General features: G+C 43.0%; 1 protein-coding gene across 2 annotated transcripts; it reads left to right on the top strand.

Moving 5' to 3' along the window:
- Positions 1-434: 434 nt before the first annotated feature.
- On the top strand, positions 435-20,514 carry jade1 (jade family PHD finger 1). 2 transcript variants are annotated; one of them, XM_079751815.1, is made up of 11 exons: positions 435-500; positions 2,413-2,470; positions 4,329-4,399; positions 5,101-5,258; positions 5,960-6,144; positions 6,315-6,526; positions 7,303-7,470; positions 8,575-8,691; positions 9,119-9,619; positions 9,695-9,806; positions 18,998-20,514. In XM_079751815.1, exons 2-11 carry the CDS (start codon positions 2,422-2,424, stop codon positions 19,669-19,671), a joined length of 2,247 nt encoding a protein of 748 aa, XP_079607941.1. In that variant the 5' UTR covers positions 435-500; positions 2,413-2,421; the 3' UTR covers positions 19,672-20,514. The 2 variants fall into 2 exon arrangements, with proteins under 2 accessions (XP_079607941.1, XP_079607942.1); XM_079751816.1 differs by having other exon boundaries at positions 443-500; positions 2,410-2,470.
- Positions 20,515-24,472: the final 3,958 nt, after the last annotated feature.

The raw sequence follows: 24,472 nt of genomic DNA, 5'->3' as shown, positions 1-24,472 counted from the left end.
TGGTTATTTTTGAGGCCTGTCTCTTTAAATAAATCACTGGTATGTGTGGACCGCTTGCATGCCATAAAAGGAGCTGGTCAGCTCAGTGATTGAGCGAGTTTGGTCATGTTAATTACGTTCTTTATTTAAATACTAATTGGATGAAAATGTGTATTTTACAAACGTTCACGATCAATTATTTGTTTGTAATTAATGCATCTAAATTATATAAGAGGCATTTCTGATCATAGACAGTCAAAGCTCCCAATGTGTTGCGCAGGGGCGCCTTCTAGCGATCGGGGTTGTTACTACGGGCCCGCCCCCCTATCGGGCGGGGGTTGTTATTACGGGCCCGCCTCCCTAGCGGTCGAGGTTGTTACTACGGGCCTGCCCCCCCTAGCGGACGGGGGTTGTACTACGGGCCTACCCCCGTGACGTCATGTGTTGGTGTGTATGTGGACTGCGGGTCGAACGGTCGCCAGAATTTCAAACTCCGTCCTGCGCCGACCTGACGTGCTTCTGTACGTACTGTCCACTTTATTATCAGCTCTCCGCGGGGTTCGATACTGTTTAATATAGTCGATGTGTGCATAAATGTTCAATATTTTCATTGCCGGTTTCATAGGTGGTTTTCTAACCAGTTTGTATTTTGATCGCGGGGAAAACGCGACGTCGTCATTTAAAATGGCGCCACGGTGCCCCGCTGTTGCGTTAGCATCACAGCTAACAACACAGCTTTACGTAACAACATATTACAACACGATCCACAATACAAGCTGCTCTAACAAACAGCGGGTCCGAGCCTTTTCTTTATCAATATTAGACCGATCATGACGGGTTGCAGTGCGGAATGAGAACATGACGCTAGCCCAGTTTCAGGCTAACTGTAGCTCACCTGGCTAACCCTACCCTAGCCGATAACCTGTTAGCGTGGCTCTCAGGCGCTAGCCGTGTCATCTGACGGCCGCTCTGAGCCAGAGAGCAGGGAGGGCGGACATGTCTTATGTGTGACACGTCAACAGTAACGGTCTGGTTTGACACGGAGTGGTGACGCTGCCGGGTAACTTTAGGTTAGCTTCTGGTTAGCTTGAGTGTCAAGACGATGGGAAGGTTAGCTGCGACGGATAGCCTCCTAGCTCCTCCGGCTTGACTGCACCCCGCCCGCCTGGGTTTAGAGTCCCCTGCCCGCACGGCGGGAGGTCAGCGTGACACGCTCACTACCGGGCACGTGGCATCTGGACGTTGTCATGGCTACGGAAGCGAGAGCGAGGGGGCAGCGTGACGTAGCCGGGTGGAGCCTGATCATCTTTATAGTACCAATACTATACAAATAATCTTTTATAGTTATTGACAGATATTGTCATTTATATCATTCTATTAAAATCCGTTACAGCATCTATTTGATCCCTTTACGGGCTTGAGATCAACGTTACAAGTTAACACATGCAACAGATTATCGAACAGAGACCGAATTGTCCATATATTGTGTGTGATTTGTGTATTCTCTGATACCAGCATTGTGTTATCGTGGTGTATTCTCTGTTGCCAGTGCTGTGTTTACGTGGTGTAGTCTCTGTTACTGGGGTTATGTTGTATTTACCTGGTTTATTCTCTGTTACCGGGGTTACGTTGTATTTACCTGGTGTATTCTCTGTTACCAGGGTTACATTGTGTTTACGTGTTGTAGTCTGTTACCAGGGTTACATTGTATTTACCTGGTGTATTCTCTGTTACCAGGGTTACATTGTGTTTACGTGGTGTAGTCTCTGTTACCAGGGTTACATTGTGTTTACCTGGTGTATTCTCTGTTACCGGGGTTACGTGTATTTACCTGGTGTATTCTCTGTTACCAGTGCTGTGTTTACGTGGTGTAGTCTCTGATTCCAGTGTTACATTGTGTTTACCTGGTGTAGTCTCTGTTACCAGGGTTACATTGTGTTTACCTGGTGTATTCTCTGTTACCGGGGTTATGTTGTGTTTACCTGGTGTAGTCTCTGTTACCAGGGTTACATTGTGTTTACCTGGTGTAGTATCTGTTACCGGGGTTATGCTGTATTTACCTGGTGTAGTCTCTGTTACCAGGGTTACATTGTGTTTACGTGTTGTAGTCTCTGTTACCAGGGTTACATTGTATTTACCTGGTGTATTCTCTGTTACCGGGGTTATGTTGTGTTTACGTGGTGTAGTCTCTGTTACCAGGGTTACATTGTATTTACCTGGTGTATTCTCTGTTACCGGGGTTACGTTGTGTTTACGTGGTGTAGTCTCTGTTACCGGGGTTACATTGTGTTTACGTGGTGTACTCTCTGTTACCGGGGTTACATTGTATTTACCTGGTGTATTCTCTGTTACCGGGGTTACGTTGTGTTTACCTGGTGTAGTCTCTGTTACCGGGGTTACATTGTATTTACCTGGTGTATTCTCTGTTAGCAGCTGAGGACCATGAAGAGGGTCAGACGTCTCAGCAGCAGCGACGAGTCTGACCATGGCAGTAAGTAAACACGCCATCGGTTACCACCACCTACAACATGTCAACTCACCATCTCAACACCTCCTCCACTTCACCACCACGACAACCTGTCAACTAGAGCCCGATGAGGAAGGATTTTTAAGGCCAATACCGATGCAAATATTTGGTGATTTAAAAATCTGATATTCCGATATATCGGCCGATATATATTTAAAAAAGAAATTCCAGATACGCGTAACAAAACATAAACAGATTTCCCTAACATTGGTTATTTGTAGTTATTTATGACTCACTAAAATAATAAAGTAATGCAGTTTAAAGATAAACTTTGTTTTATTGTCACAACGGGAAAGTCAAAATCAAAATTGATTAAAGTTCTGATAAATAAAATGTATAAAAATACAATATATGAAAGATATGAAAGATATGAAACAAGATATGAAACTCAAAGTCCTCTGAACAAAAACACAATAACCCCAAAAAAAGGGGATATAACACCACCTACAACATGTCAACACTCCACCTTAACACCACCTACATCATGTCAACACTCCACCTTAACACCACCTACAACATGTCAACACTCCCCTCCTCCACCTTAACACCACCTACAACATGTCAACACTCCACCTTAACACCACCTACAACATGTCAACACTCCACCTTAACACCACCTACAACATGTCAACACTCCACCTTAACACCACCTACAACATGTCAACACTCCCCTCCTCCACCTTAACACCACCTACAACATGTCAACAATCCACCTTAACACCACCTACAACATGTCAACACTCCACCTTAACACCACCTACATCATGTCAACACTCCCCTCCTCCACCTTAACACCACCTACAACATGTCAACACTCCCCTCCTCCACCTTAACACCACCTACAACATGTCAACACACCATCTCACCCCCCCTCCACCTTAACACCACCTACATCATGTCAACACTCCCCCTCCTCCACCTTAACACCACCTACATCATGTCAACACTCCCCTCCTCCACCTTAACACCACCTACATCATGTCAACACTCCCCTCCTCCACCTTAACACCACCTACATCATGTCAACACACTATCTCACCACCTCCTCCACCTAACCCCCAACTACAACATGTCAACATGCGATTGTTCTGAATCAAGAGTGCAGAACAACATGTCAAAGTCTCAGATGTGATCCTAAAACCATTTATTTTGAATTACTGGAGAGCAGCCTAAGCATTCACACCTGAATCTAAATGTTCTCAGTTCCCGTGGAGCGAGGCTTTCAACTGAACACCAGTTTCACGTCCTCCCACTGAGCCGGTCCATAGTAACCGGTGTGTTGAGGCAGTAACAGATTCACCGTTCTATCCCAGCAGACCTTTGTGCTCATGACTAGGTTTTTTCATCTGGCCGTTTCACGCTCTCGTTCCGTACGCACGTCGGCGCCATCAAACACAGAAGAGAAACGCGTGGATTAGTTGGTTTGTGGGCATTATTGGAGAAAACAACCTCGCCTGGGGAAGCTTTTTGGAGCACGACTCAAATTAAACTGGAAATTATAATAAAATATATAATGTGTTGATTAAAATATTGTAGTCTACTAAACTAAACTATTTGGAAAGTGTGATTGGTTTGTTTATTGCTTGATAGATCATCAGGCAGTGAATTTTCAGTAATTTAATTCAATTAAATTTTCTTTGTATTAATCACCATTACAGTCTCAAAGAGCTTAACAGGCCAAATATTGATGAACCCCCCTTTACCCAAGCCCCCACAAGGGCAAGAAAAAACTCCCTTGAAATTAGCAAGGAAGAAATCTTGAGAAGAAACGCAGTCACATGCACTCAGAAGCCAGGGGTAAACTCTGTCCCCTCCCCTTCAGGTAACTCCACCTGCTGGTCGCAGCACTCTCAGTCCATGGCCCGACGGAGTACAGGCATGAAGGCGTCTGAGGTAGGGCTCCAAACACACGGCCTACGTCACTGCTACATCAACATCACACTGCCTACGTCACTGCTACATCACCATCACACTAGGCCTTTGTGTTCAGTCTCTGTGTCTCCAGATGTTCAGTCTCTGTCTCCAGATGTTCAGTCTCTCTGTCTCCAGATGTTCAGTCTCTGTGTCTCCAGGTGTTCTGTCTCCAGATGTTCAGTCTCTGTGTCTCCAGGTGTTCTGTGTCTCCAGATGTTCAGTCTCTGTGTCTCCAGGTGTTCTCTGTCTCCAGATGTACAGTCTCTCTGTCTCCAGATGTTCAGTCTCTGTGTCTCCAGGTGTTCTGTCTCCAGATGTTCAGTCTCTGTGTCTCCAGGTGTTCTGTGTCTCCAGATGTTCAGTCTCTGTGTCTCCAGGTGTTCTCTGTCTCCAGATGTTCAGTCTCTCTGTCTCCAGATGTTCAGTCTCTGTGTCTCCAGGTGTTCTGTCTCCAGATGTTCAGTCTCTGTGTCTCCAGGTGTTCTGTGTCTCCAGATGTTCAGTCTCTGTGTCTCCAGGTGTTCTCTGTCTCCAGATGTTCAGTCTCTGTGTCTCCAGGTGTTCTCTGTCTCCAGATGTTCAGTCTCTGTGTCTCCAGGTGTTCTGTGTCTCCAGATGTCCAGTCTCTGTGTCTCCAGGTGTTCTCTGTCTCCAGATGTTCAGTCTCTGTGTGTTTCCAGGTGTTCCGGACGGACCTGATCACAGCGATGAAGGTCCATGACTCCCAGTGTCTGAGTGCGGAGGACTTCTACGTTCTGGCCGACCCCTGGAGGCAGGACTGGGAGAAGGGGGTCCAGGTCCCCGTCAGCCCCCACTCTCTGCCCCAGCCAACCGCTAGGTAAGACCCCTCCCCCACCAGGTGAGACCCCTCCCCCACCAGGTAAGACCCCTCCCCCACCAGGTGAGACCCCTCCCCCACCAGGTGAGACCCCTCCCCCACCAGGTGAGACCCCTCCCCACCAGGTGAGACCCCTCCCCACTAGGTGAGACTCCTCCCCCTCTAGGGGAGACCCCTCCCCACTAGGTGAGACTCCTCCCCCTCTAGGGGAGACCCCTCCCCACTAGGTGAGACTCCTCCCCCTCTAGGTTAGACTCCTCCCCCTCTAGGTGAGACTCCTCCCCCTCTAGGGGAGACCCCTCCCCTCTAGGTTAGACTCCTCCCCCTCTAGGGGAGACCCCTCCCCTCTAGGTTAGACTCCTCCCCCTCTAGGGGAGACCCCTTTGCTCTAAGAATCTTTAATGTTTTGTTTTTATCTTTAATTTTTCGTGTATTTCGGAGCCATTGAGATGGTCAGGGCCTCAGTGATAGAGATCTTACACTGTGTGTGTGTGTGTGTGTGTGTTTGTGTTTCTGTGTGTGTGTCTGTCTGTGTGTGTGTGTTTGTCCTTGTGTGTGTGTTTCTGTGTGTGTGTGTGTGTCTGCCTGTTCGTGTCCTTGTGTGTGTGTTTCTGTGTGTGTGTGTCTGTCTGTCTCTCTGTGTGTGTGTGTCTGTCTGTCTCTGTACGTGTGTGTGTCTCTGAATGTGTGTGCGTGTTCAGGGTGGTGTGTGAGCCCAGCAGGGAGACCAGCTACACGCGTCCTAAGAAGCTGGTGCGTCTGTCGGGCTCTGAGGCTCTGGGCTACGTGGACATCCGGACGCTGGCCGACGCCGTTTGCCGCTACGACCTCAACGAGGACGACCAGGCCTGGCTGCTCGCCGCCAACCAGGAGCTCCGGGAGATGGGTGAGACGTAGCTCCGCCCACACAGCCCCGCCCCGCCCACACAGGGATGCCCCGCCCACACAGACGTAGCCCTGCCCACACAGGGATGCCCCGCCCACACAGGGCAGCCCCTCCCACACAGGGAACCAGCTAGTAATGGTTGCGATGTGTGTTTGTGTGTGTGTGTCCAGGGTTACCCTTGTTAGACGAGATCACCATGGAGACGGTGATGGAGGAGTTTGAGCGCCATTGCCATGACAACATGAGCCACGCCGTGCAGACAGAGGAGGGCCTGGGCATCGAGTACGACGACGACGTGGTGTGTGAGGTGTGCCACTCCCCCGACGGAGAGGACAACAACGAGATGGTGTTCTGTGACAAGTGCAACATCTGCGTCCACCAGGTGGGTCAGACGGTCCCTAGACAGACCCATACCTGCCCCCCGCGGTGCACCGCCGGTCCGTACGATCCTCTAGTAGCTTCTCGTGGACCACACCGCTCTGAAACCATGGTAACCGTCTCTTCGGGCTTCACTACCTCATCGGGCACCAAAGGGATGCAACGGTCAAGATCAATACCGGGTCGATCGTTGGGGGGCAGAAACCGCCCGGTTGTGGTTGATGGCCGGTCTGCCGGACGTTCCTAATCCATAACATTTGTACGATAATAATACGGATGCCGACGTTGTAAACAATGTCGACGTTGCACTTTGGTGTTTTGGACCCATGCGCCGGTCAGCATGGACTTTAGGATGGCTGTGGTAACAGACGGAACTGCCCTACGAGCACTTCACTAAATGCCTCAGCACAAAGACCAAAGGAGAGAATAAAGAGAATATAAAGAGCTTGGAGGAGGAGGAGGTTGAGGAGGTGAGAGAGTAAAGGGAGCTGGGAGGAGGAGGAGTAGAGAGAATATAAAGAGCTTGGAGGAGGAGGAGGTTGAGGAGGTGAGAGAGTAAAGGGAGCTGGGAGGAGGAGGAGGAGGAGGAGAGAGAATATAGGGACGAGGAGGTGAGGGTTTAGATACATGTGGCGTGTTATTACATGTGTTATGACCTGTCCCCAGGCTTGTTATAACATGTGTGTGTTGTGTCCCCAAGCGTGCTATGACCTGTGGTGTGTTATAACACGGTGTGTTGTGTCCCCAGGTGTGTTATAACATGGTGTGTTGTGTCCCCAGGCGTGCTACGGCATCCAGAAGGTTCCCGAGGGCAGCTGGTTGTGCCGGACGTGTGCGCTGGGTTTGTCCCCTCGCTGCCAGCTGTGTCCCCAGAGGGGCGGGGCCATGAAGCCCACCCGCAGCGGGACTAAGTGGGCCCACGTCAGCTGTGCCCTCTGGATCCCTGAGGTACACGCAAACGCCCGTTAGATTAATGTTATGGAATAAAAATTATGTACCTTAAAACTAACCACCAAATATGAAGGCGTGCTAGCCATGTTGTCGCTGCCTTAACTATGGTAACTACGGTAGCCATGCTGTAGGTGCGTTTGTAACTATGGTTACCATGTTGTCACTGTCTTGGTAACTATGGTAGCCATGCTGTAGGTGCGTTTGTAACTATGGGTACCATGTTGTCACTGTCTTGGTAACTATGGTAGCCATGCTGTAGGTGCGTTTGTAACTATGGTTACCATGTTGTCGCTGTCTTTGTAACTATGGTAGCCATGCTGTAGGTGTGTTTGTAACTATGGGTACCATGCTTTCACTGTGATGGTAATGGTAACATTGTTGTTGGTGTGTTAGTAACTATGGTAACCTTGTTATAGGTGTGTTGGTAATAAGGGTTACCATGCTGTAGGTGTGTTGGTAACTGGTTACCATGTTGTCGCTGCCTTGGTAACTATGGTAGCCATGCTGTAGGTGTGTTTGTAACTATGGGTACCATGTTGTCACTGTCTTGGTAACTATGGTAGCCATGCTGTAGGTGTGTTGGTAACTATGGGTACCATCTTGTCGCTGTCTTGGTAACTATGGTAGCCATGCTGTAGGTGTGTTGGTAACTATGGGTACCATGTTGTCACTGTCTTGGTAACTATGGTAGCCATGCTGTAGGTGTGTTTGTAACTATGGGTACCATGTTGTCACTGTCTTGGTAACTATGGTAGCCATGCTGTAGGTGTGTTTGTAACTATGGGTACCATGTTGTCACTGTCTTGGTAACTATGGTAGCCATGCTGTAGGTGTGTTTGTAACTATGGGTACCATGTTGTCACTGTCTTGGTAACTATGGTAGCCATGCTGTAGGTGTGTTTGTAACTATGGGTACCATGTTGTCACTGTCTTGGTAACTATGGTAGCCATGTTGTAGGTGTGTTTGTAACTATGGGTACCATGTTGTCGCTGTCTTGGTAACTATGGTAGCCATGCTGTAGGTGTGTTGGTAACCCGGTGGTGGGTGTGATGGTGACCTTGTTATTGGCGTGTTTGTAACCGTTGGTGACCGTGTTGCAGGTGAGCATCGGGAACCCAGAGAAGATGGAGCCCATCACCAACGTGTCTCACATCCCCAGCAGCCGCTGGGCCCTGCTGTGCTGCGTCTGCCAGGAGAAGACCGGGGCCTGCATACAGGTACCGCACGGCACGCTGGGATGCAAGGCTTACAATGCACGCCTTGTTACCGGCACGTTAGCCTGGCTTTACGCTCTGTAGGTAGCATGTGAGCCTTGATTACCGCTGAGTTAGTATGTTAACATGTCGAACGAGAGGGTTAGTATGTGAACGTGCCATCATTTTAGCATGCTAGTATGTTAGAATGGTTTACCATGCTCCTCCTCCTCAGTGCTACGATGGTAGCTAGTATGTTAGCATGGTTTAACATGCTTCTCGTCCTCTGTGCTAACATGCTAGCTAGTATGTTAGCATGGTTTATCATGCGTCTCCTCCTCAGTGCTAACATGGTAGCTCATATGTTAGCATGGTTTAACATGCGTCTCCTCCTCAGTGCTAACATGGTAGCTCATATGTTAGCATGGTTTAACATGCTCCTCCTCCTCAGTGCTCGGCTAAGAACTGCCGCATCGCGTTCCACGTGACCTGCGGCCTCAAGAACAAGCTGAAGATGATCACCTTCCTCACCGAGGAAGACGAGGTCAAGTTCAAGTCCTTCTGCCCCAAACACTCGGGCCCGGAGGAGGAGGAGGAGGAGGAGGAGGAGGGCGGGGCCGACAAGAGGAGCAGGAGGAGGGGCCGGGTGAGAGGTGAGGAGGAGGAGCAGGAGGACAAGAAGAGGGGGAACCTCCGGCAGCTGAAGCTGCAGCAGCTGGAGGAGGAGTTCTCTGCGTTCGTGGTGGTTGGGGAGGTGGCGGAGCGGCTGCGGCTGTCGGCGGAGCTGGTGGACTTCCTGTTCCAGTACTGGAAGCTGAAGCGCAAAGCCAACTTCAACCAGCCGCTCCTCACACCCAAGAAGGAGGAGGAGGAGAGCCTAGCCCGCCGCGAGCAGGAGGTGCTGCTGAGACGCCTCCAGCTCTTCACCCACCTCCGGCAGGACCTGGAGAGGGTAGGTGTGACCCCTCCTGACGCTACACTGACCCCCTCTCTGACCCCGGGTTGACCTGTGACCTCTGCTCCCAAGGTGAGGAACCTGAGCTACATGGTGACCAGGAGGGAGAAGATGAAGAGGTCGCTCTGCCGCCTCCAGGAGCAGATGTTCCACAAGCAGCTCCTCCTGCTGGAGCAGCTCAGTGGTCAGTTTAACCTGTATTAAATACAGTCTATGTTAGGTCAGTTTAACCTGTATTAAATTCAGTCTATGTTAGGTCAGTTTAACCTGTATTAAATACAGTCTATGTTAGGTCAGTTTAACCTGTATTAAATTCAGTCTATGTTAGGTCAGTTTAACCTGTATTAAATACAGTCTATGTTAGGTCAGTTTAACCTGTATTAAATACAGTCTATGTTAGGTCAGTTTAACCTGTATTAAATACAGTCTATGTTAGGTCAGTTTAACCTGTATTAAATACAGTCTATGTTAGGTCAGTTTAACTTGTATTAAATACAGTCTATGTTAGGTCAGTTTAACCTGTATTAAATACAGTCTATGTTAGGTCAGTTTAACCTGTATTAAATTCAGTCTATGTTAGGTCAGTTTAACCTGTATTAAATACAGTCTATGTTAGGTCAGTTTAACCTGTATTAAATACAGTCTATGTTAGGTCAGTTTAACCTGTATTAAATACAGTCTATGTTAGGTCAGTTTAACCTGTATTAAATACAGTCTGTTAGGTCAGTTTAACCTGTATTAAATACAGTCTGTTAGGTCAGTTTAACCTGTATTAAATACAGTCTATGTTAGGTCAGTTTAACCTGTATTAAATACAGTCTATGTTAGGTCAGTTTAACCTGTATTAAATACAGTCTATGTTAGGTCAGTTTAACCTGTATTAAATACAGTCCATGTTAGGTCAGTTTAACCTGTATTAAATTCAGTCTATGTTAGGTCAGTTTAACCTGTATTAAATACAGTCTATGTTAGGTCAGTTTAACCTGTATTAAATACAGTCTATGTTAGGTCAGTTTAACCTGTATTAAATTCAGTCTATGTTAGGTCAGTTTAACCTGTATTAAATTCAGTCTATGTTAGGTCAGTTTAACCTGTATTAAATACAGTCTATGTTAGGTCAGTTTAACCTGTATTAAATACAGTCTATGTTAGGTCAGTTTAACCTGTATTAAATACAGTCTATGATAGGTCAGTTTAACCTGTATTAAATACAGTCTATGTTAGGTCAGTTTAACCTGTATTAAATACAGTCTATGTTAGGTCAGTTTAACCTGTATTAAATACAGTCTATGTTAGGTCAGTTTAACCTGTATTAAATACAGTCTATGTTAGGTCAGTTTAACCTGTATTAAATACAGTCTATGTTAGGTCAGTTTAACCTGTATTAAATACAGTCTATGTTAGGTCAGTTTAACCTGTATTAAATACAGTCTATGTTAGGTCAGTTTAACCTGTATTAAATACAGTCCATGTTAGGTCAGTTTAACCTGTATTAAATACAGTCCATGTTAGGTCAGTTTAACCTGTATTAAATACAGTCCATGTTAGGTCAGTTTAACCTGTATTAAATACAGTCTGTTAGGTCAGTTTAACCTGTATTAAATTCAGTCTATGTTAGGTCAGTTTAACCTGTATTAAATACAGTCTATGTTAGGTCAGTTTAACCTGTATTAAATACAGTCTATGTTAGGTCAGTTTAACCTGTATTAAATACAGTCTATGTTAGGTCAGTTTAACCTGTATTAAATACAGTCTATGTTAGGTCAGTTTAACCTGTATTAAATACAGTCTATGTTAGGTCAGTTTAACCTGTATTAAATACAGTCTATGTTAGGTCAGTTTAACCTGTATTAAATACAGTCTATGTTAGGTCAGTTTAACTTGTATTAAATACAGTCTATGTTAGGTCAGTTTAACCTGTATTAAATACAGTCTATGTTAGGTCAGTTTAACCTGTATTAAATACAGTCTATGTTAGGTCAGTTTAACCTGTATTAAATTCAGTCTATGTTAGGTCAGTTTAACCTGTATTAAATACAGTCTATGTTAGGTCAGTTTAACCTGTATTAAATACAGTCTATGTTAGGTCAGTTTAACCTGTATTAAATACAGTCTATGTTAGGTCAGTTTAACCTGTATTAAATACAGTCTATGTTAGGTCAGTTTAACCTGTATTAAATACAGTCTATGTTAGGTCAGTTTAACCTGTATTAAATACAGTCTATGTTAGGTCAGTTTAACCTGTATTAAATACAGTCTATGTTAGGTCAGTTTAACCTGTATTAAATACAGTCCATGTTAGGTCAGTTTAACCTGTATTAAATTCAGTCTATGTTAGGTCAGTTTAACCTGTATTAAATACAGTCTATGTTAGGTCAGTTTAACCTATATTAAATACAGTCTATGTTAGGTCAGTTTAACCTGTATTAAATTCAGTCTATGTTAGGTCAGTTTAACCTGTATTAAATACAGTCTATGTTAGGTCAGTTTAACCTGTATTAAATACAGTCTATGTTAGGTCAGTTTAACCTGTATTAAATACAGTCTATGTTAGGTCAGTTTAACCTGTATTAAATACAGTCTATATTAGGTCAGTTTAACCTGTATTAAATACAGTCTATGTTAGGTCAGTTTAACCTGTATTAAATACAGTCTATGTTAGGTCAGTTTAACCTGTATTAAATACAGTCTATGTTAGGTCAGTTTAACCTGTATTAAATACAGTCTATGTTAGGTCAGTTTAACCTGTATTAAATACAGTCTATGTTAGGTCAGTTTAACCTGTATTAAATACAGTCTATGTTAGGTCAGTTTAACCTGTATTAAATACAGTCCATGTTAGGTCAGTTTAACCTGTATTAAATACAGTCCATGTTAGGTCAGTTTAACCTGTATTAAATACAGTCTGTTAGGTCAGTTTAACCTGTATTAAATTCAGTCTATGTTAGGTCAGTTTAACCTGTATTAAATACAGTCTATGTTAGGTCAGTTTAACCTGTATTAAATACAGTCTGTTAGGTCAGTTTAACCTGTATTAAATTCAGTCTATGTTAGGTCAGTTTAACCTGTATTAAATACAGTCTATGTTAGGTCAGTTTAACCTGTATTAAATACAGTCTATGTTAGGTCAGTTTAACCTGTATTAAATACAGTCTATGTTAGGTCAGTTTAACCTGTATTAAATACAGTCTATGTTAGGTCAGTTTAATCTACATTAAGTACAGTCTATGTTAGGTCAGTTTAACCTGTATTAAATACAGTCTATGTTAGGTCAGTTTAACCTGTATTAAATACAGTCCATGTTAGGTCAGTTTAACCTGTATTAAATACAGTCCATGTTAGGTCAGTTTAACCTGTATTAAATACAGTCCATGTTAGGTCAGTTTAACCTGTATTAAATTCAGTCTATGTTAGGTCAGTTTAACCTGTATTAAATACAGTCTATGTTAGGTCAGTTTAACCTATATTAAATACAGTCTATGTTAGGTCAGTTTAACCTGTATTAAATTCAGTCTATGTTAGGTCAGTTTAACCTGTATTAAATACAGTCTATGTTAGGTCAGTTTAACCTGTATTAAATACAGTCTATGTTAGGTCAGTTTAACCTGTATTAAATACAGTCTATATTAGGTCAGTTTAACCTGTATTAAATACAGTCTATGTTAGGTCAGTTTAACCTGTATTAAATACAGTCTATGTTAGGTCAGTTTAACCTGTATTAAATACAGTCTATGTTAGGTCAGTTTAACCTGTATTAAATACAGTCTATGTTAGGTCAGTTTAACCTGTATTAAATACAGTCTATGTTAGGTCAGTTTAACCTGTATTAAATACAGTCTATGTTAGGTCAGTTTAACCTGTATTAAATACAGTCCATGTTAGGTCAGTTTAACCTGTATTAAATACAGTCCATGTTAGGTCAGTTTAACCTGTATTAAATACAGTCTGTTAGGTCAGTTTAACCTGTATTAAATTCAGTCTATGTTAGGTCAGTTTAACCTGTATTAAATACAGTCTATGTTAGGTCAGTTTAACCTGTATTAAATACAGTCTGTTAGGTCAGTTTAACCTGTATTAAATTCAGTCTATGTTAGGTCAGTTTAACCTGTATTAAATACAGTCTATGTTAGGTCAGTTTAACCTGTATTAAATACAGTCTATGTTAGGTCAGTTTAACCTGTATTAAATACAGTCTATGTTAGGTCAGTTTAACCTGTATTAAATACAGTCTATGTTAGGTCAGTTTAATCTATATTAAATACAGTCTATGTTAGGTCAGTTTAACCTGTATTAAATACAGTCTATGTTAGGTCAGTTTAACCTGTATTAAATACAGTCCATGTTAGGTCAGTTTAACCTGTATTAAATACAGTCCATGTTAGGTCAGTTTAACCTGTATTAAATACAGTCTGTTAGGTCAGTTTAACCTGTATTAAATACAGTCTGTTAGGTCAGTTTAACCTGTATTAAATTCAGTCTATGTTAGGTCAGTTTAACCTGTATTAAATACAGTCTATGTTAGGTCAGTTTAACCTGTATTAAATACAGTCTGTTAGGTCAGTTTAACCTGTATTAAATTCAGTCTATGTTAGGTCAGTTTAACCTGTATTAAATACAGTCTATGTTAGGTCAGTTTAACCTGTATTAAATACAGTCTATGATAGGTCAGTTTAACCTGTATTAAATTAAGTCTATGTTAGGTCAGTTTAACCTATATTAAATTCAGTCTATGTTAGGTCAGTTTAACCTATATTAAATACAGTCTATGTTAGGTCAGTTTAACCTGTATTAAATTAAGTCTATGTTAGGTCAGTTTAACCTGTGTTTAATTCAGTCTATGTTAGGTCAGTTTAACCTGTATTAAATACAGTCTGTTAGGTCAGTTTAACCTGTATTAAATTAAGTCCATGTTAGGTCAGTTTAACCTGTATTAAATACAGTCTATGTTAGGTCAGTTTAACCTGTATTAAATACAGTCCATGTTAGGTCAGTTTAACCTGTATTAAATACAGTCTATGTTAGGTCAGTTTAACCTGTATTAAATAGTCTATGTTAGGTCAGTTTAACCTGTATTAAATTAAGTCCATGTTAGGTCAGTTTAACCTGTATTAAATACAGTCTATGTTAGGTCAGTTTAACCTGTATTAAATACAGTCTATGTTAGGTCAGTTTAACCTGTATTAAATACAGTCTATGTTAGGTCAGTTTAACCTATATTAAATACAGTCTATGTTAGGTCAGTTTAACCTGTATTAAATACAGTCTATGTTAGGTCAGTTTAACCTGTATTAAATACAGTCTATGTTAGGTCAGTTTAACCTGTATTAAATACAGTCTATGTTAGGTCAGTTTAACCTGTATTAAATTCAGTCTATGTTAAGTCAGTTCAAAGGTTTTTTATTCGCCATTTGTGCATAAACCAGACAGTCTAAACACATAGGAATGCTTGTGCAGGGCTTCCCAAGTCAAGGTCATAGTGAGAGAGAGAGAGAGAGAGCGAGAGAGAGAGAGAGAGAGAGAGAGAGAGAGAGAGAGAGAGAGAGAGAGAGAGAGAGAGAGAATAAATAGTAATAATAATAAATATATATATATTTAAAAAAGAAATTGAGATAAGGACACATTGCACATCATGCCTTGCATTGCAGAGAGCACTAGAATACTAGTGATTAAAAATATACACATTAAATTAAGAAACTGAGATAAGAACAAATTATGCACATTATACACTGCAATGTACTTAGCTATTCAGCAGTGTAACCATACTGTATAACCACATGTAGCTGCGTTATTGCACGTAGGAAGTGGGGGTAGGGTGGTGAGGGATATTGCACATTGTATTTTTTCAGATATACTCTGTTTTTGCCAACAGTCTCACTTTGGCAGGGAAGAAGCTGTTGAGGAATCTTGTTGTGTGTGTGATGACACTGTCCGCTCTACTGTGTCTGAGGCTGTATTTGCGTTGTTTGTTTTTGAGCAGAGGGTGAGCTGGGCGGAGTGAGTCTGATGATTCTCTCTGCCCTTTGCCACCAGCGCTGACTGTAAATAGTGTCCATGGAGGGAAGTGTGGTCCCAGTAATCCTTTTTGCAGTCTTTATGACCCTTTGGAGTGACCTCCTCTCTGCCTGTGTGGTATTCCCGTACCAGACAGTGATCCCTGAAGTGAGAATGCTCTCTACTAGTCCACTGTAGGCCAGGGGGAGAGGACGCTGGTTCAGTCCCGATTTCCTGAGCAGTCTGATAAAATACAGCCGCTGCTGGGCTTTTTTCACTGTGGCAGCAGTGTTTAGAGACCAGCTCAGGTCAAACATCACCTGCAGTCCCAGGGATCGGTGGCTGTCCGCCCTCTCCACCCCAGTCCCTTGGATGGTAAGAGGCTGTAGGGGGGCAGGACTCCTCCTGAAGTCTGCCATTACCTCTCTTGTTTTGGCTACGTTGAGGATGAGGTAATTCTCGTCTCCATAGACAAGAATTTCCTCTATCACACTCCTGTAGCCTGACTCGTCACCCCCCTTGATGAGGCCCAGGATGGTGGTGTCATCAGCGTATTTGATGACAACGGTGTTATCTTGTGTGGAGGCACAATCATGTGTGTACAGGGTGAAGAGTTGGGGACTGAGGCAGCAGCCCTGTGGTGAACCTGTGCTGACTATGAGCTCAGCAGACACCCGCCCTCCCACTCTCACCACCTGTGGTCTTTCAATCAGGAAGTCTAGGATCCAGTTACAGGTGGGAGTGGGGACACCGAGGTCCGTCAGTTTACCAATCAGCTTGCCCGGGCGGATCGTAGTGAAGGCAGAGCTATAGTCCAGGAAAAGCATTCTGACATATGTGCTTCTGTTGTCCAGGTGTTGCAAAGTGTGATGTAGGGCTATGGCCACCGCATCATCCACTGATCGGTTGGGGCGATAGGCAAACTGGGATGGGTCGACAGTGTCCGATACTGTGTTGTTTATGTGGGTAAGAACCAGCTTTTCTAGGCACTTCATGGGGGCTGATGTTAGCGCCACCGGCCTGAAGTCATTCAGTGTGGATGATTTGGCTTTTTTGGAACCGGTATCATGATGGATGATTTAAATACTCGGGGACCTACTGCCTGGGATAGGGACGGATTGAAAATTACAGCATACACACTCACTAGTTGTTCCCCACAGGCCTTCAAGACTCTTGGATGAACGCCGTCTGGTCCCATAGCCTTATGGGGGTTCACCTGCTTCAGAGCCCTCAGAACCTGTGCGTGTGTAACCTGGAAGGCAGTGTCCCTGGAGTCACAGGGGGCTTTTGAGGGAGTGTCTGTGTTCAGCCTGTCGACCCTGGCACAAAAGTTGTTGAGGCTGTCTGGGAGGGTGGCATCTCGGGTGTCTGGGGTCGTCATGGTAGTCCTGTAGTTTGTAGCTGCCTGGATTCCCTTCCACATGCTGCGCGTGTTGTTGTTCAGGTAGAGGCTTTCAAGTGCCTGGGAGTGGGCCCTTTTTGCAGCTGTGATGGACCTCTCAAGCTCATACCGGTCTCTCTTATATTCCCCTTGATCTCCTGACTTGAAGGCCTCCCGTCTTTTCCTGATGATTTGTTTTATGTCCCCATTAAACCAAGGTTTTTGGTTAGGGAACCTGTATTCTAAACAGCCTATGTTAAGTCAGTTTAACCTGTATTATATATAAGTCAGTTTAACCTGTATTAAATGCAGTCTATGTTAAGTCAGTTTAACCTGTATTATATATAAATCAGTTTAACCTGTATTAAATACAGTCTTTGTTAAGCCAGTTGAACCTGTATTAAATACAGTCTGTTAAGTCAGTTTAACCTGTGTTAAATACAGTCTATGTTAGGTCAGTTTAACCTGTATTAAATACAGTCTGTTAGGTCAGTTGAACCTGTATTATAGTCTTTGTTAAGTAAGTTTAACCTGTATTTAATATAGTCTATGTTAAGTCAGTTTAACCTGTATTATATATAAATCAGTTTAACCTGTATTAAATACAGTCTTTGTTAAGCCAGTTGAACCTGTATTAAATACAGTCTGTTAAGTCAGTTTAACCTGTGTTAAATACAGTCTATGTTAGGTCAGTTTAACCTGTATTAAATACAGTCTGTTAGGTCAGTTGAACCTGTATTATAGTCTTTGTTAAGTAAGTTTAACCTGTATTTAATATAGTCTATGTTAAGTCAGTTTAACCTGTATTAAATACAGTCTATGTTAAGTCAGTTTAACCTGTATTAAATAGTCTGTTAGGTCAGTTGAACCTGTATTATAGTCTTTGTTAAGTCAGTTTAACCTGTATTAAATACAGTCTATGATAAATCAGTTTAACCTATGTTAAGTCAGTTTAACCTGTTTTATATCTTTGTTAAGTCAGTTTAACCTGTGTTAAATACAGTCTTTGTTAAGTCAGTTTAACCTGTATTAAATACAGTCTATGTTAAGTCAGTTTAACCTGTATTAAAGCTTTGTTAAGTCTGTTTAACCTGTATTAAATACAGTATGTTAAGTCAGTTTAACCTGTATTATATACAGTCTGTTAAGTCAGTTTAACCTGTATTATTTATAAGTCGGTTTAACCTGTATTAAATACAGTCTATGTTAAGTCAGTTTAACCTGTATTTAATACAGTCTATGTTAAGTCAGTTTAACCTGTATTATATACAGTCTATGTTAAGTCAGTTTAACCTGTATTATTTATAAGTCAGTTTAACCTGTATTAAATACAGTCTATGTTAAGTCAGTTTAACCTGTATTAAATACAGTCTATGTTAAGTCAGTTTAACCTGTATTATATATGTCAGTTTAACCTGTATTAAATACAGTCTATGTTAAGTCAGTTTAACCTGTATTAAATACAGTCTATGTTAAATCAGTTTAACCTGTATTAAATACAGTCTATGTTAAGTCAGTTTAACCTGTATTATATATAAGTCAGTTTAAACTGTATTAAATACAGTCTATGTTAAGTCAGTTTAACCTGTATTATATATAAGTCAGTTTAACCTTCATTAAATACAGTCTTTGTTAAGACAGTTGAACCTGTATTAAATACAGTCTTTGTTAAGACAGTTTAACCTGTATTATATCTTTGTTAAGTCAGTTTAACCTGTATTAAATACAGTCTGTTAAGTCAGTTTAACCTGTATTAAATACAGTCTATGTTAGGTCAGTTTAACCTGTATTAAATACAGTCTATGTTAGGTCAGTTTAACCTGTATTAAATACAGTCTGTTAAGTCAGTTTAACCTGTATTAAATACAGTCTTTGTTAAGCCAGTTTAACCTGTATTAAATACAGTCTATGTTAAACCAGTTTGACCTGCATTATATATAAGTCAGTTTACCTGACAGTCAGACAGTGCGGTCTGATGATCTTCTGCCTTTTGTGTTCCTCAGCCGATCCTTCGGCCACGGACCCGGACCAGAACCTCTCGGAGGGCTCCTCCTCCACCTCCTCCTCCTCCTCCTCCAAGGGCCGGAGGCTGAAGCCCGACAGGAGGAGCAGAGGGAGGAGCTCCCCAGACTCTCCTCCCAACGGCCCCAGGGGGTCCGGGAGTAGGAACACCAGACAGCCCACCCCCGACCAGAACCAGGGCGCCCTCCCCGAGGGCCGCAGGGGCCACGGGCGGGGGTCCCCGGTCCCAGAGGGGGCCCGGCCGGGGGGAGCTGGGGAGGAGGAGCAGGAGGAGAGGAGGAGGAGGAAGACCTCAGAGAGCCCCGCCCCCCGGCGCCTGGATAAGACGGTGTGCGTCCGGCTGGTGGACATCCGCCTGCTCCACCCCCGGCCCACCTCCACCTGCAGCCAGCTCAAGAACTGGGGCAAGTTCAGGATCCCCAAGAGGGGGGAGAGACCCCCCCCCTCAGAACTCCCGAGTCCCGAGGCCCCCCGGCCACGCCTCCGCTCTGGGGCCGCGCCTGGGGCCCTGCCCACCGAGCAGGAGGCGGGGCCCAGCGGCCTGGAGGCGGAGCCCAGCCCGAAGCGATGTCACTCCCACCAGCTGAGAAGGGACGCCACGCTCGGCCGTCGCTACGGCAACCACATCATCCGGCAGGGCGTGCTGGCGTCTTGACGAGAGGGCGGAGTCTATCCTCCTAGCCATGTCCAATGAGACGTCTCCAACACAACCCAGCTCATATTTATGTTAATTTGTAAGATATGTACAAATTTGGGAAATATTTTACTTTATTTTCATTAATTTCGAGTAGAAGGATTGTCCAGCTGCCATGAAGTCCTGCCTGCTGGTTAAGGAGCTACATGCTACTAAAGAGCTAACTGCTAGTTTGGCTACTGTCTGCTCGGGGAAGTGGTGTTCGTTCTGGAATGCCATTATCAGTTTAGCGCTAGAAGAAGCAGCAAGGACCTCTTCATGTCCATCATTCACAGCTGTGATAAACAAGCTGAATCATGAGCCTCTTCGCCCTGCCATAGTGCCTATCTAACTTAACGTGTTAAATCTTGAAAACGTTTAGCCTTTAACATGTTTAGTCGTTAATGCCTGAAGTCTTTCATTTGTTAAGTCTTTATGCATTTAGTCTTTAATGCCTTAAGTCTTTATGCGTTAAGTATTTAATGACTTAAGACTTTAATGCGTTTGGTCTTTAATGCCTTGAGTCTTTAATGCTTTGAGTCTTTAATGCCTTGAGTCTTTAATGCCTTGAGTCTTTATGCTTTGAGTCTTTATGCTTTGAGTCTTTATGCCTTGAGTCTTTAATGCCTTGAGTCTTTAATGCCTTGAGTCTTTATGCTATGAGTCTTTATGCTTTGAGTCTTTATGCCTTAAGTCTTCAATGCGTTATTTTTTACATGTGGGCTTTATTGTGTATAACCTTTGTGTTTAACCTTTAATGTTTGCACTATCAGAGGACTGTGAGTTCAGATATTTTTACACTGAATACTAATTTTGTACTTTCACCTGCTGCTGAACTCTTATGCAAAATAAAACATTTTTAAATGTTTTCCCTTGTAAGAATACATTTCAGCAGTTTTCCACTTCAATGGAGTGGTTTGAATTTTTTTCTGAAACAGGGTTGGTGTTTACCCTATTCACCAACCAGCTGGTGAACACACTGGTTTATACTGGTGGGAGACTAGTGACCACATACTGATTTATACTGGTGGGAGACTAGTGACCACATACTGGTTTATACTGGTGGGAGACTAGTGACCACATACTGGTTTATGATGGTGTGAGACTAGTGACCACATACTGGTTTATGATGGTGTGAGACTAGTGACCACATACTGGTTTATAATGGTGGGAGACTAGTGACCACATACTGGTTTATACTGGTGGGAGACTAGTGACCACATACTGGTTTATGATGATGGGAGCCTAGTGACCACATACTGGTTTATGATGATGGGAGGCTAGTGACCACATACTGGTTTATGATGGTGTGAGACTAGTGACCACATACTGGTTTATGATGGTGTGAGACTAGTGACCACATACTGGTTTATGATGGTGTGAGACTAGTGACCACATACTGGTTTATGATGGTGTGAGACTAGTGACCACATACTGGTTTATGATGGTGTGAAACTAGTGACCACATACTGGTTTATACTGGTGGGAGACTAGTGACCACATACTGGTTTATGATGATGGGAGACTAGTGACCACATACTGGTTTATGATGATGGGAGGCTAGTGACCACATACTGGTTTATGATGATGGGAGACTAGTGACCACATACTGGTTTATGATGGTGTGAGACTAGTGACCACATACTGGTTTATGATGATGGGAGGCTAGTGACCACATACTGGTTTATGATGATGGGAGACTAGTGACCACATACTGGTTTATGATGGTGTGAGACTAGTGACCACATACTGGTTTATACTGGTGGGAGACTAGTGACCACATACTGGTTTATGATGATGGGAGACTAGTGACCACATACTGGTTTATGATGGTGTGAGACTAGTGACCACATACTGGTTTATGATGGTGTGAGACTAGTGACCACATACTGATTTATACTGGTGGGAGACTAGTGACCACATACTGGTTTATACTGGTGGGAGACTAGTGACCACATACTGGTTTATGATGATGGGAGGCTAGTGACCACATACTGGTTTATGATGGTGTGAGACTAGTGACCACATACTGGTTTATGATGGTGTGAGACTAGTGACCACATACTGGTTTATACTGGTGGGAGACTAGTGACCACATACTGGTTTATGATGATGGGAGCCTAGTGACCACATACTGGTTTATGATGATGGGAGGCTAGTGACCACATACTGGTTTATGATGGTGTGAGACTAGTGACCACATACTGGTTTATGATGGTGTGAGGCTAGTGACCACATACTGGTTTATGATGATGGGAGACTAGTGACCACATACTGGTTTATGATGGTGTGAGACTAGTGACCACATACTGGTTTATGATGGTGTGAAACTAGTGACCACATACTGGTTTATACTGGTGGGAGACTAGTGACCACATACTGGTTTATGGTGATGGGAGACTAGTGACCACATACTGGTTTATGATGATGGGAGGCTAGTGACCACATACTGGTTTATGATGATGGGAGACTAGTGACCACATACTGGTTTATGATGGTGTGAGACTAGTGACCACATACTGGTTTATGATGATGGGAGGCTAGTGACCACATACTGGTTTATGATGATGGGAGACTAGTGACCACATACTGGTTTATGATGGTGTGAGACTAGTGACCACATACTGGTTTATACTGGTGGGAGACTAGTGACCACATACTGGTTTATGATGATGGGAGACTAGTGACCACATACTGGTTTATGATGGTGTGAGACTAGTGACCACATACTGGTTTATGATGGTGTGAGACTAGTGACCACATACTGGTTTATGATGGTGTGAGACTAGTGACCACATACTGATTTATACTGGTGGGAGACTAGTGACCACATACTGGTTTATACTGGTGGGAGACTAGTGACCACATACTGGTTTATGATGATGGGAGGCTAGTGACCACATACTGGTTTATGATGGTGTGAGACTAGTGACCACATACTGGTTTATGATGGTGTGAGACTAGTGACCACATACTGGTTTATGATAGTGTGAGACTAGTGACCACATACTGGTTTATGATGGTGTGAAACTAGTGACCACATACTGGTTTATACTGGTGGGAGACTAGTGACCACATACTGGTTTATGATGATGGGAGACTAGTGACCACATACTGGTTTATGATGATGGGAGGCTAGTGACCACATACTGGTTTATGATGATGGGAGACTAGTGACCACATACTGGTTTATGATGGTGTGAGACTAGTGACCACATACTGGTTTATACTGGTGGGAGACTAGTGACCACATACTGGTTTATGATGATGGGAGACTAGTTACCACATACTGGTTTATGATGGTGTGAGACTAGTGACCACATACTGGTTTATGATGGTGTGAGACTAGTGACCACATACTGGTTTATGATGGTGTGAGACTAGTGACCACATACTGGTTTATGATGATGGGAGACTAGTGACCACATACTGGTTTATGATGATGGGAGACTAGTGACCACATAGTGGTTTATGATGGTGTGAGACTAGTGACCACATACTGGTTTATGATGGTGTGAGACTAGTGACCACATACTGGTTTATGATGATGGGAGACTAGTGACCACATACTGGTTTATGATGATGGGAGACTAGTGACCACATACTGGTTTATGATGGTGTGAGACTAGTGACCACATACTGGTTTATACTGGTGGGAGACTAGTGACCACATACTGGTTTATGATGATGGGAGACTAGTGACCACATACTGGTTTATGATGGTGGGAGACTAGTGACCACATACTGGTTTATGATGATGGGAGGCTAGTGACCACATACTGGTTAATGATGGTGTGAGCCTGTGGTGAGTCGTTAACTTTTAATAAGCAATCTGGCAAACCTCCTAGGTTCGCACAAAATACGATATTCATGACTTCAAGTCGAAGTGATCAAAATACGATATTTATGACTCGTGGGCTTTATGTCAGTTATCGTAGCTATACATATTTGAATAACACAACATGACAGGTTCAATGACAGCGGCCGGATTGATTATAATCAGTCCCAATTGCTTAGGCCTGACTTCAGCTTGAGTTTTCTGGTCCCTAATTTGACTAGTGGAATGAGTCTCAAATACAAATACAATATATATTATAATAATGACTATATATAGTGTTTTGACCACTTGAATATGAGGAGCCTCATGAATATTTAATTTATAATAGTGTTTTTTATATCTACAACTAGATTTTTTGTGTCTAAATTAATGTATGCCATCAGATATCCTTGTTTTTCAATGTACAACATTTCAATGTTATGAATACAATGTGGTTTACATTTCGATATAAGCTGTTGAATTTTAAATAGCTTTTAAAGTTCAAAACATGATGGCATTGATCTGCTTCCATATCTTTCAACTCTCAGACTGTCCAGCAACATGCATAATCTGTGCTCTCATCAGTGTCACTAATCCTGACCGAATCAACAAGGTTCCCATAGATCCGCAACCTCCTGGAACACATTCAGCCCAGTAGGCAAGTGGTTCTAAGCACAGAAAACAATATCAAATATACTGGGAACAAGATAATAAAATATAGTGGTTTGAGTACTAGGCTCCAAGAATAACTTTGTATAATATCAAATATAAGAAGTTTTTTCAGAAAGCATCAATAGTAGCTTACAGTTCAGTCTGGTCCAAGTCATGGGACAGCAGCTAATGGGAGTCAGTGGAGAATGATAGGATTCGAGGAGGAGAAGATATTTGTGATATTCGTGCTTAATTCCCATTTCACCGGATGGCTGTGTTGGCTAATTCAATTATAGCATGTTCATGTAAACAGGC

Source organism: Pollachius pollachius (assembly GCF_949987615.1).
Source record: "Pollachius pollachius genome assembly, chromosome: 15".
NCBI lineage: Eukaryota > Metazoa > Chordata > Actinopteri > Gadiformes > Gadidae > Pollachius > Pollachius pollachius.
Note: the sequence above shows the minus strand (reverse complement) of the source record. Positions and strands in the feature narration are given on the sequence as shown.

Coding starts and splice junctions, on each gene's coding strand:
- jade1 (XM_079751815.1), top strand. CDS start 2,422: ATGAAGAGGGTCAGACGTCTCAGCAGCAGCGACGAGTCTGACCATGGC. Junction 7,471..8,574: donor GTGCCCTCTGGATCCCTGAG/GTACACGCAAAC, acceptor ACCGTGTTGCAG/GTGAGCATCGGGAACCCAGA. Junction 9,807..18,997: donor CCTGCTGGAGCAGCTCAGTG/GTCAGTTTAACC, acceptor TGTGTTCCTCAG/CCGATCCTTCGGCCACGGAC.